At 48.1% G+C, this 14,219-nt stretch overlaps 1 protein-coding gene across 1 annotated transcript in view; it reads right to left on the reverse strand.

Moving 5' to 3' along the window:
- Positions 1 to 14,219, reverse strand: part of Cals (calsyntenin 1) — a 244,140-nt gene that overhangs the window by 37,025 nt on the left and 192,896 nt on the right. Inside the window, exon 3 of the mRNA XM_050186674.3 lies at positions 8,489 to 8,672. Within this exon, the coding sequence (XP_050042631.1) occupies positions 8,489 to 8,672 (184 nt within the window). The remainder of the gene's footprint in view (positions 1 to 8,488; positions 8,673 to 14,219) is intronic.

A 14,219-nucleotide genomic window follows, 5' to 3' on the forward strand; every position in this document is an offset into this window, starting at 1 on the left:
GTAGCACACAATGCAAGTCCACTAAATGAAGCCACCACAGATTTCAGGGGAAAATGATCAATGCTCAAGTGCGATTTGCTGGTCTTGCTTTAATCTAGGCAAACTGCCATCTGCTACCATTCAGTGCCACCTAGCTGTTACAGTGCTTTCATAGCTATATGACCTCCTCCTGCTAAGTACGAGGTCACCAGGGCTAAATTCCCAGCTGCTATGTCCCCATTCTTATGGGGATGAAATGAATAGTTGAATTAATTAATTTAATAATTAATTTAGTGTAATGAAACAAAATACTGGTGGGCCAGCTCCCCTTTAGAGCCATCTGTTCCTGTGACAGGCTTTTGATACAAGACCATTCTTTAGCTATTAATCAACATCCCCAATTTTCTACTGGAAACAAGATTATGAAAATGCTGTACCTGGTATCAGAAAAATATCTTTCTAAAAATTTCTGATAATGATATTCTGTCACTGTCTACATATGCAACTTTTTACGCTTAATGGTTGTGTATCCCATTGAGACATGTTTTCACAGTAGCACACAGGAATGAAATTGTAAAGTTTCACAATTTGTGTTTGCTGCTGACAAGAAAAAAAAAAGGAAGTGCAGATGCGTATGCCTATTTGAGCAACTAATACATCAACAACAATGAAGCTGTACATGGTCCTTTTTACACCCTTTGGAAGTCCTAGGAGATTGTTTGGCCACTGTTTGAAGTCTACCCAAGACTTGCAAATACTTCAAAATTTTTTTCGCTTTATTAAACCCAGCGTTTTTCTGTTAAAATCATAATAAACAGAATCCTTTCATTGCCAATCGTTTCTCCAATGCCGTCTATAATTTTGTCAATGAACATGGCGTCTTCGAGCCCACTGAATGTAAAACAAGTCCCCTGGAAGAGCCGGCGATGTTGGGCTGAAGTCCCAAAATTAGCAACACACGGGATCTGTAAGAGGCCCAAGGACTCCGTTAAGTCTTGTTGGAGGGACAAGAGAAACTACTTGCATGAGGACATGAATGCTAAGGTGCTCCCCGAACTGACCTTAGCCCATAAGCTCAGGTCCAAACACAATACCTGAGAAATCTGCAGAATGTTTGTAAAATGCGACATGAAAAAAAGAAAAATAATTATTAGCTAAAATAAACATGCAAAGAAATACATTAGAGTGATGGATACACAAGGTAACCTTTATTCTATAACTCAAAGCAAATTCTGGGCTCTAAAGCAAGCTGCGTTGCTGCATCACTGCATGAAAGTGGTCGTGAAAGCTTCACTGTAATATCAGTGCGGTGTGCTGGAGAAAGGATAAGGATGAGCAGCATGATGTTTCACTATCAGGAATTTCACATGCTGCTGCTGCTGCTGCTGCTGCTGATGATGATGATGATGATAATAATAATAATAATAATAATAATAATAATAATCTTTATTGCATTCAAACATAAGAAAAGTGTCAACTAAGTGTCGATGCTAAAGCAAACAAGGTCGACGTACATGAGGTTCAAATGATTTTTGATAAATGTTTAATATATAGCTTGTTGGTCTCTTTCTTTGTTCATTATTCACTAATTTCGCATCGTGTTCGTATCGCATTTCACGCGCGATTACGTCGATTTTGTTTTTATTAACGTCGACACTTGGTTGACGCTTTTTTTTTTTACCAAGAGGTCAGGTGGGCCAATCCCGGAGATTGTGCAGTCTATGGTGCAACGTGGCTAAGTTTTGACTGTATTGGCACTCATTACGGCTGTACCGTTAATTTGAATGTGTGATTAATTATCGCTTCTTGTAAGCAACGGCGAAGACGCCTTACAGACAACGTTGTATTGCGCGAACTCTGTTTAATCCAAGCGGACAGACCCCATTTTCCAAAAGTATGCCGTAAGGCGGCTTTGCCTCAACACAGCTCTATCTACAGCGGTGCACCCTTTACAGGCGCATAGTGCAATGTGGTTAATCATACTATACCGGCGCTAATTATGCCCGTACTTTTAACTTTACCTACTCTGCAACTTATTCTCGCTTCTTGTCTCGTTGAGCCCTATATTTAGATGCCATCTGCGACACGCTACGACGCTATGGAGGCGCCAAAGGACCGTTTTCTTTCTCGAAGTGGTTACAAGATACCCAGATCATATATATATGCCAAACCTGTGGTCAGCTAAGACTTCGCCTTCAATAAACGAAAAAGAAAAGGGAGGGGGTTGAAGAAAGGAGGAAGCCAATCGCCGTGTGTGGCGAGCTAGGCTTAGCAGATGAGTACAAACCCGTACACGGAGCGCCTGCCAGCCAGCCACCCGTGGGATCTGTTGCACACAATGATGCTAGCCAGGCCCACCGGACCCCACACAAGTTTCGTACGTCATCGTGAACCATGCAACGCAGCCTTCATAACATTGAGCAAGCCTGCAGGACGAGCGTGCCGCCAGAACACTTTCTCTAATAAACACGGAAGCAATTAAGCGTCACCTTTCCTCTCCACTTTTCATTTGTGCCACTCTTGCCCAGATTTTTTTTTTGCCGTGTCCAGCGGCAGCTAACAGAAAACGGGCAACGCCTCCGAAATCGTCACTGCGCGCGGTTCGCGTCGCCCGACCTTGGAGGTCATGCTGCTGCGCTTGTGAATACTCATCTCGCCGCTATAAGTATGGCACCAGAGACGCGAAATGTGCAGGTAACCAAAGATCATTAGACCAGTCGGCTTTGGGGGCCCACGGTAAAACCAAAAACGAGGCAATACAGAGTGACATGGGTTGAGCCAGTTTTGAAGTTCGAGAAGCGCAGAGCAAAATTAGTGCTTGAGAAAGCCCCAGGAACATGGATGTAAAGAATTGGGCGGCTAAAGTGCATAAATATCTGTACTATGGTATCTCTTTCTCAAAAGCGTAGACACCGATGGAGGAAGAGGTCAATAAAGTTGGCAACCAAGTACAGGTAATTGAAAATGTAAAAAGACAATCATGAGTCATCAAAATGAGAGGGAAGCAGAGAACAGTAAATTAGATGCAAAGGATGAAAAAAAGGAAAAACTATGGAGGTTTACAAGAATGGGAAGAAAGATATTAGAAGGGAAAATCTGTACAATAACACAAAGAACAGTGCCTTGCTATTTGAGGCACGAGCTGATTGCTCGAGGACAAAAACATACCGGAGAAAACATTCGCAACAAGATGAGGCATGTGTCTGCTGCAGCGAAAATGCGGAGGCAACTCAGCTCATCCTAACGGAATGCGAACCCAGCGAGACCCGTAGGTCAAGTATACACCTTCCAGAAGTGCTGAGACTTAAAGGGGCCCTGAACCAACCCCCGGGCTTGGTGAAACAACACAGTCCGCGGGTAGCATACGCTGCCGTGAACATCTCAGCCAAGTTTTGCTGTCGTACGCGCGGTGCGTGAAGCTCGCAAGCGGAGCGCGAAGTCAGCTCTCTCAAACGCTCTCTTTTCAACAGAAGGCCCCATCCTCACTCTCCTCTAGGCGCAATATTTCGTCATTGGACGCACTATTTCGTCATTCCCTTAGACGGCTGCTATTGGCCGACAGCTGGCATCAAGCTGCGGTCGGCTACATGGCGTAGAAACCGTGGCCGCCACGGGGTGCCGCCACGAGTCCACTGGCTATACTCGCGGACAACTTTTCTTGGCTATGAAGCGAAGGCTACGGAAACTGAGCGCGCCTCTTTCACCGCTGATGGAAGTAGGCCTGCAGTTTTGCTATCGTTTTCTTACGTGGGAAATAGAAAACAATACTTTTTTTTGTTTTTTACAGCACCTACCTTGAAATGATACGTAACATTCACCAGTCAGCTATTGGTATTTTATTGCATTTTTAGGTTGCTCTTTCGAGTTTTCGCACACCCGAGACTGTCGCACGTTTTGCACATTCATCAAACGCAAGATGACGTCTGTGTCTTCTGGCGAGTGTTCCTCGCTTGGTGTCCCACTAATCATCTCCCCTGAGAGGCTGGTGATCAACTTTAGCAACAAAATACTGTTGAAGCACACACACACACACACACACACACACACACACACACACACACACACACACACACACACACACACACACACACACACACACACACACGCACACACACACACACAACTTTGTCAAGCGTCTACCCGAAAACCAAGCGAACCCATATGGGAATCGCAACCATCGGCATGTACTGTACAAACTAGTGAGCGAGCTGACTGCTGCGCCGGCTCTACCAACGCCAGCGTCAGTTGCGCGTCCAAGTCCTAATCGCACGCCATAAGGCTGCGTCGGAGCTCCGAGGCAGGCTGCGATGCTCGCTGTTCGGAACCTCGTATGCGAACAAACATTGATTTACGCCGAGTTCATTGTATCTGCCTTGACTAAAGTAAAGAGTTGGTGGGAAGCTGGCGAAACCGAAACCGGTGCCGAGCGCGCCCGAACTACATTGCGTACGAATACAGTCATGTGCAGAAGCTCCGCCCCCGTAGCTTTCGCTTCATAGCCAAGAAAAGTTGTCCGACGAGCATAAGCGCACTGCGGCTCTCGCTGAGGGCAACCGCGTTTGGCTTATGTTTAGCGTGTCGTGGGCACCAAAGGCGGAAGTCGTGGCGTCTCGAAAATGAAATTTGAACTGCGCGCCACGATGACATTTAGAAGGCGGAGCGTTGTGGACACGCCCCACTGCGCCGTAGCCTCCGCAGTGCAAGGCACTGAAGAAGGAACGGGATCACAGCGGGTAGGGGGGGGGGGGGGGGGGCGTTGTTTTATTGCCAATAACTCCGCTTCTGCTGAACGCATTCAAGTACTTTTCGCGGCAATGTATTTCAGAAATAGCCTATTTTCACATCATATGCATTTCTCCGCTTCGAGAAAAAGTGGTTGAGGGCCCCTTTCCTAAGGATGGAAGCGTTAACCGGCCTGCACTGGAGATAAACAAGAGAAGCTTGGAGCATCGGTGAAAAAAAGAAGAAAAAAATAAAAGCAGGAAGGAGATTGATACGACCGGATCTGTTACAGGCATAGTTAACGGTACAAGGTATAAATGGAAGTTTCAAGCAAGAGAAAGATTAAGGATATGTAAGCAAAACGCTAGACTGAAAAACATGTACAGCATATCTCATTATAGCTCAAGCAGACTAGGTGAACATTTGTCACCGCTCCGTTTCAAAGGGGATGCCAATAGACTATCATCATCATCGTCCAGAGGGCCACACACGTAATGTTAGTTCTTGATTAGTTCGTAATGTTAGTGCTAGTGTTAGTTCTGTTAATGTTCTTTGCGAAAACAAAGCAAAATCGTAATGTTAGTTAACGGTTTCAAGCAGTGGACTGCTTGCACACGGATTCTGTACGCAGAGTTCCCATTTTTACTTCCTCGAGCGTTTGCGACAGTAGAGAATGCCACCAGCGCATCTTGTCAGGTCGTCATGATTGAGGCACAGTTGCGCGGCGGACACCAAGGTGATTAACAGTCCCCGCAGATTCCAACCAGCAGAGGAGATGCCAGCGCTTGCCTCAACCCCTCAAAGTGTGCCGATCGAGTTCCCCGGAGACCTGTCATGGTGTCTTTTGTCAATGCAGCGTCTCCTCAATAACGGAGACGCTGGTCAATGTAGATTCTAGGTTCACTGGAAAATAAAAGGTTGTTGTTTCGGGCTAAAATATTGCTATGGCTGAGTAGCAATATCACGACTCCCATACAAGTTGCCAAAGCGTCCCAGTTTCATCATAATACCAGTGACACAAACAAGCCGCATTTACTTTGGATACGGTAGAATCGTATCGCGTTTCCTGCCTAGCAAGCTAACGCCACCTAGTGCCATATTTGAAAGTTGGCGCTCTCACTTCCGATAAGCCTGTTTTTGCTGCTGCCGTTGTGGGTTGACCTAAAGTACCTGCAGATTGTCGGCTACATTCTGCGCGCAAACACGCACTCATGCACACACACATCCACGTGCGGTTCGCATGATACAAGCTCCTGATTCTATGATACCACAAGCACTCTAGTGCATGCCACACGTGCTGCTGTGAAACAGAGCGTTTGAAAACAAATATTACATAGTGAGGCACTTAATCTGAGACACTTAATGGTTTTATACTGTGACACTGCGACAATGTTGGGAATGACACGGTGCGAGTCTGTTGTGTAATTCTCGTAAAGAAGGTCCAAACGTCGAAAGAAAGAAAGAAGTGAAGGAAGAAAGGAAGAGAAAAACAAGAGGTACAAAAAGCTGAGCGAACGCGGATGAAGAATTTCAGAAGTCTTGCCACGAATGCGACAATTCGTTGTGCCCGTTCAGCGCCTTTCTCGGCATGCAACAGACGGAGACGAAAGCCCCAGCAACAGTAGCAAACGAAAACGAGAGTGCGCTGCCGCTTTATCGCTTCTCACGATAACCGAGTCATGAGCCACTCTTTCCTGCGGCGGCAACGTATAGATCCGTGAGTGAGCACCTGAGAATGGTTTGCTCAACAATGGCTGTTATTGGCTTTGTTGGAAGAGAGGCTGCTTGGTTAGCTGCGGGAGCTAAATCACGCGACCGTTCATTCTGTCGCCAGGCGCGCAGAAACGCAGAAGGAACGACCTTGTAATGCACGGTATAGTCTAAAGTTGGTGTTCCCTAGAGTGACACCGTTAATTAATGTGCGCTTCTCTGGCGCAGATTGACAAATAGGCCATTTCCAGAAGCGGTCACCTTGGTTACGTTGCTAAGACGCTGTCGCCAGACGACAAAGAGCCCCCGTGGGAAAGTTTATTAAGGGGTATGTCGACAGTGCAACTTCGAGATATGCATCCTGTTTTCCTATCGTCGAGTGACCATTACAAAGCGGCAATCGACCTCGAATTTTATCGAGATAACCGATTGACTCTAGATAGGTGACGAGAGTTCTGTACATAACGGACTAACGGTATTTCATTAAGCAACAGGGGGTTGGGTTGGGTGAAGCGGAATGGCGTGTCGATAGATACCTTTAAGCGTTTTTGCATTCTTCCTCTCTGCGTGCTTACACTCGCGGCGCGCATCCACGGGGTCACTACACCTTGAACTACGAACTATCAGAAAACGGGCGTTAAATCTGCATCACGCATGTGGCGCACAAACCTGTCCTCTCACCACCGGCCGTTCGTGTCTTCTCAGCGAACAAACTCCCGCGTCCGCCAGCCCGCACGCTTCTTCTCCTTGTTCGCCCCTCGATAAACAAACACCCACCGGGCATGAACTCGGTTCGAGGCCCACCGCGTGTCGGCACGAGCGCCAATATAGCTGGGGCAGTGCGCCGCTCTGAATCGTCCGATTAATTCAATCGCGCGGATTTAACTTGATCAGTCGGCGCACGAAGGGGTCCGTGCTCCACTTTTCATAGTGTCGCGACGGCCAGCAGCATAAACGAGGTAAACGCGGCGGCCTCGGCGGAAAATCGGCCGTTTCTAGAAGCTGTAACGAGGACGTGCCGAACTATATAACTACGATAACGGCGCGAAGTAAAAAAACAACAACGCCACAGAAAGAGTAAAAGGCGAGACAGGCGCTGGTCTCAGTCTTGCTCACGGACCATGCTCCCATCTTTCCCAAGCGCCGCTATCTTGGCTGAGTTCCAACTCCCTCGATTCGTCGCACTTGCACACTGAAATGCGAGTCCCTGGACGGTCAAACCGCCGCTGGAACAAGAACCCTAGATTAATGACACGTGGCCTAATAGTCGAAACATGCTGACGAGAAGCGTTTCAGTGCCGCCACCAGGGGCCGTTTAAGCTGCACGGTTTTCTATCTGTGACCATATACCAAGTGCACAGTACTATATATATGCAGTCGATTCGTTCGACGGTTCGTGACCGCGTTAATTTAACGTCATTGCGCACAAACTTGAGAAACTGTGCGTGCAACACCGTGGCGCCGCCCGTGGATCGAAAACCAAATCTTTTTCTATGCAGGAACGCGAGTGTTGCCGACTCCCGGCTGCGTTATGCTCCTCCTCCTCCTCCTCCTCCCGTGGAACTCCCGGTAGGAAAGAGTTCTGAAGGCCAGAAGTTCGCGTTCATGCGAAGAGCTTTCGAATACAGCGCGGATGCTGCAGCTGGTCAATCGGACGCGTCGAAGTAGGCTGCGGTCAAGCGCGCCGTGGCTTCGTTCATTTTGACAAAGGTCGCACATGATCACATTGTTTCTTTTCCACGGGGCAAGGCCGAAAAAAAATTTAAAAAAGCCCCGCAAGTACCAAAGATGCCGTCTAACATATAACCCTTACTAAAAGTGTAAACTCGCACATTTTTTTCTGTACTTAATTACGTCGTATAGTGCAAAAATAGGCCACCCATATTAAAAGGAACAATTTGACGACGCACACGTAACCAATAGAGTCGACCAAACGAACCAGATCGTGAGAAACTGCTGCGCCAGAAGTCACCGCTCTGACACGAAAACGCACGGTTTTTATAAACGGTGCGACAGGGAGGGAGTGTACGGAAGGAAAAAAAGAAAATGTGCCCAAGAGGGGAGAGTGCGCGCTCACTTTTCGGAGACGAGCCCGTTGCACCCGACGGCGGCGATGTCGAACTTGTAGTTTCGGTGCTTCTCGCAGTTGAGCTCCTTCTTGGCGAACAGCTCGGCCTTGCCCGTCGCCTCGTCGGTGATGCGAACCTCGAAGGGCGCCTCGCCGTGCCGCTTGTTGGTCACCAAGAAGCGGCACACCTTGGCTGCGCGGGAGAGGGAGAGAGCGCATGCGCACTGTTAAAAAAAAAAAAAATTATGGGGCTTAACGTGCCAAAACCACTTTCTGATTATGAGGCACGCCGTAGTGGAGGACTCCGGAAATTTCGACCACCTGGGGATCTTTAACGTGCACTTAAATCTAAGTACACGGGTGTTTTCGCATTTCGCCCCCATCGAAATGCGGCCGCCGTGGCCGGGATTCGATCCCGCGACCTCGTGCTCAGCAGCCCAACACCATAGCCACTGAGCAACCACGGCGGGTCATGCGCACTGTTACATCCTGCGACAGCCAACATCGAGGACCAGTGTATATACAGCCGACCCCTCACAGTGGCGTAACGTGACTGGCTAGCATCGCAAGGAGATACAAGATTAACGTTTTCCTTATACCTTCGCTAAGGAGGCAGCCATTTTTCCCCTTCACCTGACCGCTTAATCTTAGGCCACAGTGCATCGTTTCAAATAAAGGCTTCAACGAATGAATTGTTATGACGCTATTGGCTGCCTACAACAAATACACAACGTCCATCCCCATCACTGCTCTATGACGCTCAGACAATTTCGACGGTAGGATGCAACTTGGCTGGCTCGCATGGCCAGCAGCGAATAAACGGCTGAAGCAGTTGCTGTGAGATAGTTACTAGCGCGAACAAAGCTAAGGGGAAAAAAAATGTAACAGGACAGAACGCTATAGTGCTCTGTGTATACAGTCTATAGCGCTCTGTCCTGTCCCACCCTTTCTTTTCGTTAGCCTGGTTCGCGCTAGCGCTAGTAACTATGGCACAGCAACTGCAAGAACACCGACTAGCCCAAATTTCTGCGTTAATTAAACAGTTGAAGCACCGGCGATATATATATATATATATATATATATATATATATATATATATATATATATATATATATATATAGTAGGCAAACTGAAGACCACACATCCGTACCCCGCAAGGCCGGCGGCTTCACGTAACCAGAAGCTACAGGGAGCCTTCATACAAGTGACCACAGCCGGATCACTAGGTCTAACAAAGTTCGTGCAGGAAACGCCAGCTTTTATCAACCCGTAAGCGAAAAAATAATACTAATTAGAGAAACCAAAACTACGCCCAAAGGTGCCAAAACCATTGCGCCGCGTTTGCGCGTGTGTGCTCCCTTCGTTTGCGGAAGTTCCGCTTCCAGCTCCACGCGAAGAGGATGCACAATTCAATCTGTGCTCGCATATACACCTGGAACGCTAAGAAAGAAAAAAAGCACTCTATTGCTTAGCCATACACAAAGGGTATAACACTGTTCCCTACAAGACGACACTGAACGCACTTGCTCTGGAGCGCAACCCAATTTCGTGAAGTATATATTTTATACCTCTGCTGTGCACAGATACACATACTTGTTATAAAGGCAGCGCGGAAAACCACATATACCCCGCGGCTTGCACATAGCCACGCGCTCGCTCGTGCATGTTGTCTGTGCGTATACACGATCGTGTGTTTACCGCAAAAGCCGCCCCATGTCGATTAGTACTGCATACACCAATGCACGACGCGCCTGCGAGCTTTCCCTGTTTGCCTTAGCAGCACAGTCCGTGATTGGTCTAGAGAGAGGGCGGATTAAAGGATTCCCGCTTCTCGGGAGTCGGAAGCGAACAGGCGTTATTTACACCAGCGACATACGTCCGCAGGCTTGAGTTGCTAATCCTAATGTGGCGGCGTGCTCAAGCGGCCACCGCGGCCTAATGCGCGAATCGAGTGGGGTCGGGTTACTCCTTCGCAAACTCGCATCAGAAGCGAGAGAGCGAACACCGAACTTGATAAAAAAAAGAAAAGAAGCGAAAGAGAGAGAGGCAGACAGGCGCCTTTTTGCAGACGAAAACAACTCCAGAGCTGCCACGTTCAGAATCTGATGATGATATGTAGTGTTTATTGGCGCAAGGGTCAAGTGTGGCCAAAGAGCGCCAAGGCAGTGGTGATGAGTTCGCAATTTAGTTATGAGTTCTATGGGGTTAATGTAAAGTGGCTGTATAGGGGCCTTAAAAATAGTCGCTCTAGAGTTCGTAAAATCTATCTGTAATAAGATGATGTCGATGACAAATGACGTGTTCTATGTGCAATAAAATCTATCGTGAATGAGTGATGCAATACAGAAAATATATTAAATGGTGAAATTACCTGGAGCACCACTGCCTCGCCAGAGCCCTTGAAACACAAGGGCCTAGAGGCATGTGCTATATGAAACAGCTATCGCAGCGGCATCCTCTAAAGAGAGGAGACGCTACGAGTGTGTGGGGCTAATAACATGTAATACAACATCTTTCAGGAAGCCCAGGACTGCGCTGGTGTCAAACAGCGGTTCTGGGCCGAGTAACATTACGGGATGAAGGGGGATGTGCTGCCGGTATGCTAAGGGAAAATGTTTCTTTCTTTTAGATTCGGCTTTCCGACACTCCAGAAGGACGTGGAGGACGGTCAGCCTCTCCCCGCATCTACCACAGGTTGGAGGCTCGTTTCCGGTGAGTAAAAAGTTATGTGTGCCAAATGTGTGTCCTATTCTTAGACGACAGAATAGGACATCTATCCGGCGTGATTTTGTTACGGAAGGCCAGAATCCTAACTGTGGCTTTATCACGTGGAGCTTATTATTTGTTTCCGCGTCCCATAGGCGTTGCCAGTGGTTCCGTAGTTTCCTCCGTAAGAAGGGCTTCAGATCTGTGACAGGGACTGCGGCGGTGGGATTAACAGAATGCGATGCAACTGACGTGGCCATCTGGTCCGCCAGAACATTGCCTTCGATGCCCCCATGACCTGGCACCCAGCATATGATGACATGCAGGTTTCCTATATACGCTTTACACAGAATGGAATAGAGTTCATTAATTACCGGATTTTTGTGGTTACAGAATGACATGAAGGCCTTCAAAACACTAAGGGAGTCCGCATATATAACTGATTTCTGGAGTTTTGATTTCCTGATATGCTTCACAGCCGACAATAGTGCGTAGGCCTCAGCCGTAAAGATACCAGTTTCCGGATGCAGTACATCGGATTCCGAGAAGGATGGACCGATGGCTGCATAGGACACCCCCTCGCGTGATTTCGATGCGTCTGTGTAGAACTCGGTGCAGGCGTACTTGTACTGGAGTTCCCGGAAATGCATTTGGATTTGAATCTCTGGAGCATGCTTTGTGACTTGCACAAAAGATATATCGCATTGTATGAGCTGCCACTCCCAAGGAGGTAGCAGCTTGGCTGGATGCATTAGGCGGAGCTTGAGAAGTGGGACATGCATTTCATCACTAAGCTCCCTCACACGCAGCGAGAAAGGCTGTCTTACGGAGGGACGATTATGAAAGAGTGTAGCATATGTCATATCGTTAATGGTATTAAAACACGGATGTTCAGGATTAGAGTAGACTTTCAGAAAATATGTTTGGCTGATGTATGTTCTCTGCAGATGAAGTGACCACTCATTTGATTCTGCATATAAACTTCCAATGGGACTTGTTCTGAAAGCTCCAGTGGCCAGTCGGATTCCTAGATGGTAGACCGGATCTAGCATGTTTAGCGCGCTCGGGGCTGCAGAATGATAGATCACGGCACCGTAGTCCAACCGCAGAGATCGCGCTCGTCCGTGTCGTTTCTCCCTGCATGTCCCCGTGAAAACCGCGCTGTTCTGCTTCAAATACGCCTTACCAACTCGCCCAAACGTCTGTCTTAACGAGTTCCTATTGGTTGTTTCTTGTTTTCTCTGATCACCGCGTCAAGCCCCGAGGTGCGAGCAAATGTGGACGCGCCTATTATTTTGGTTCTGTCTCGCATTCCCAGGCGCAAGGTCCCCCTATAAGCAAGGCCGAAGTCTCGACACTGCTCTGTGTGCTCGTCGGTCCCTTCTCGGCTCCAAAGCGACCCCAGGCGGCGCAGAAAGTCCGGGCCCACGTGCCTGCCGTTTTGTTTTTTTTTGTTTTTTTTTTTTAGTTGCGTATTATTTTTCTTCCGCGCGGAGTCTCTCCGTCTAAAGCCGGATTTTCAAGACTGCTTCGTTTATCCATTAATCTCTGTGTGCTCTGTGTGCTAATCTCTGGCTTTTTCTGTCCTCCCGACGTCGAGTGCACGGCCATCGCGCAGAGCTTAGACAGTAGGCGAACACGTGCCTGTAGTCTTGGTAGCGAACTTATTTATTGGCTTTGTGTGAGTGCAAGAACGGTTGGGACGCCACTCGGTCCCCGAGGCCAGGGGGCGCGAGTGTCGTCTGCCTGGGGCATTCCGAAGACCTTAAATTTTAACGAAGTCTCGAAGCACACGACAGCCTAAGAAAAAGAAGAAAAGAAAGAGGCCAGCAGGTCGACCTCCTCATCAACTCGCTGTTGGAGAAACCGCCACCAAGCAAGTATACACCGGGCACTCGAGCCGCCGCGTCAGGGCCGTTTCGTCCTGTACATAGGCGAAGCAGGCACTTCGGCAAGAGCTCAGCGCGCGCCTCGTTCGCCCCCCCCCCCCCCCCTTCTCCATTTCACCGGCACGTTTCGCCAAGCGAACCACAAAGTTGGCTTCCGGAAGTTGGATGAAAATTAGATTGCATTTTGGCGTATTTATGCGCACCCTATACTTTTTTATGGCCGATTGTTCACAATCCAGCAAAATCTTATACCCGGAAAGCTATGCACCAGCTTTTTTTTTATTTGCAATGACTATAGTGAACGTTTCAAGAAAGCGAAACAATGTTTTCCATAAGGTGCAGAAGTGGAGAGAGAGAGAGAGAGAGAGAGAGAGATAGAGAGAGAGAGAGGGTCATAAGGAAAAGGGAGGGAGGTTAACCACGTTGAGCCCGATAGGCTACCCTGCACTGAGAAAGGAAGAAAGCGCCTTGAAGCCACGAGAAGAGAGCGTTATATTCGACACAACTTCAACGAGATTTCACTTAAGGAAACGCTATACAATGATTAAGTTAGCTTCACGGCCAGACATTGTCGCACCTCGAACAACACGGGGTAGGAAACTTAACAATGGAGATTTCAGTCGTTGCAGGTCGTCGAGACCCGCGTGCGGATCACCCCAGCAGAATTGGGAGAAAGGATGTTACGCCACACCAACCAACAAAAGACTGGTTGCTCTGCGGTTCGCCCTGCTATACCCTTCACCGCGAACAGACGGACACGCAGACTGCCGCAAGAAAGCCCCAAACTAGACCACTATCGTTGCGCTTTTTTTTTAACGCGCCGGCGACGTGTCTCGACGTCCGGACACAAAAAGTGAAAAAGAACGAAGAAGCCCCAAGAAGAAACACTAAAAAAATAAAAATAAAGAAAGACAGCGACGACGACATATTCGGAGGAATATCGAACGAGAACGAAGAAAGACAGACGAAAAAGAAGAAATGGCAAAGCAACACATATGGAACGCATAATCGAACAAGGGCGACCGGCCGACACGACAGATAGAGGCAAGATGCGGCGAAGCGGAAAGGTCGAATCAATATCCGCTCTCCTTCTCTCTATCTGGTGAGCACTGGAAGACAGAATAGAGAGAGAGAGAGAGAGGGTA

The sequence above is a fragment of the Dermacentor andersoni genome, chromosome 3, assembly GCF_023375885.2.
Source record: "Dermacentor andersoni chromosome 3, qqDerAnde1_hic_scaffold, whole genome shotgun sequence".
NCBI classification, from domain to species: domain Eukaryota; kingdom Metazoa; phylum Arthropoda; class Arachnida; order Ixodida; family Ixodidae; genus Dermacentor; species Dermacentor andersoni.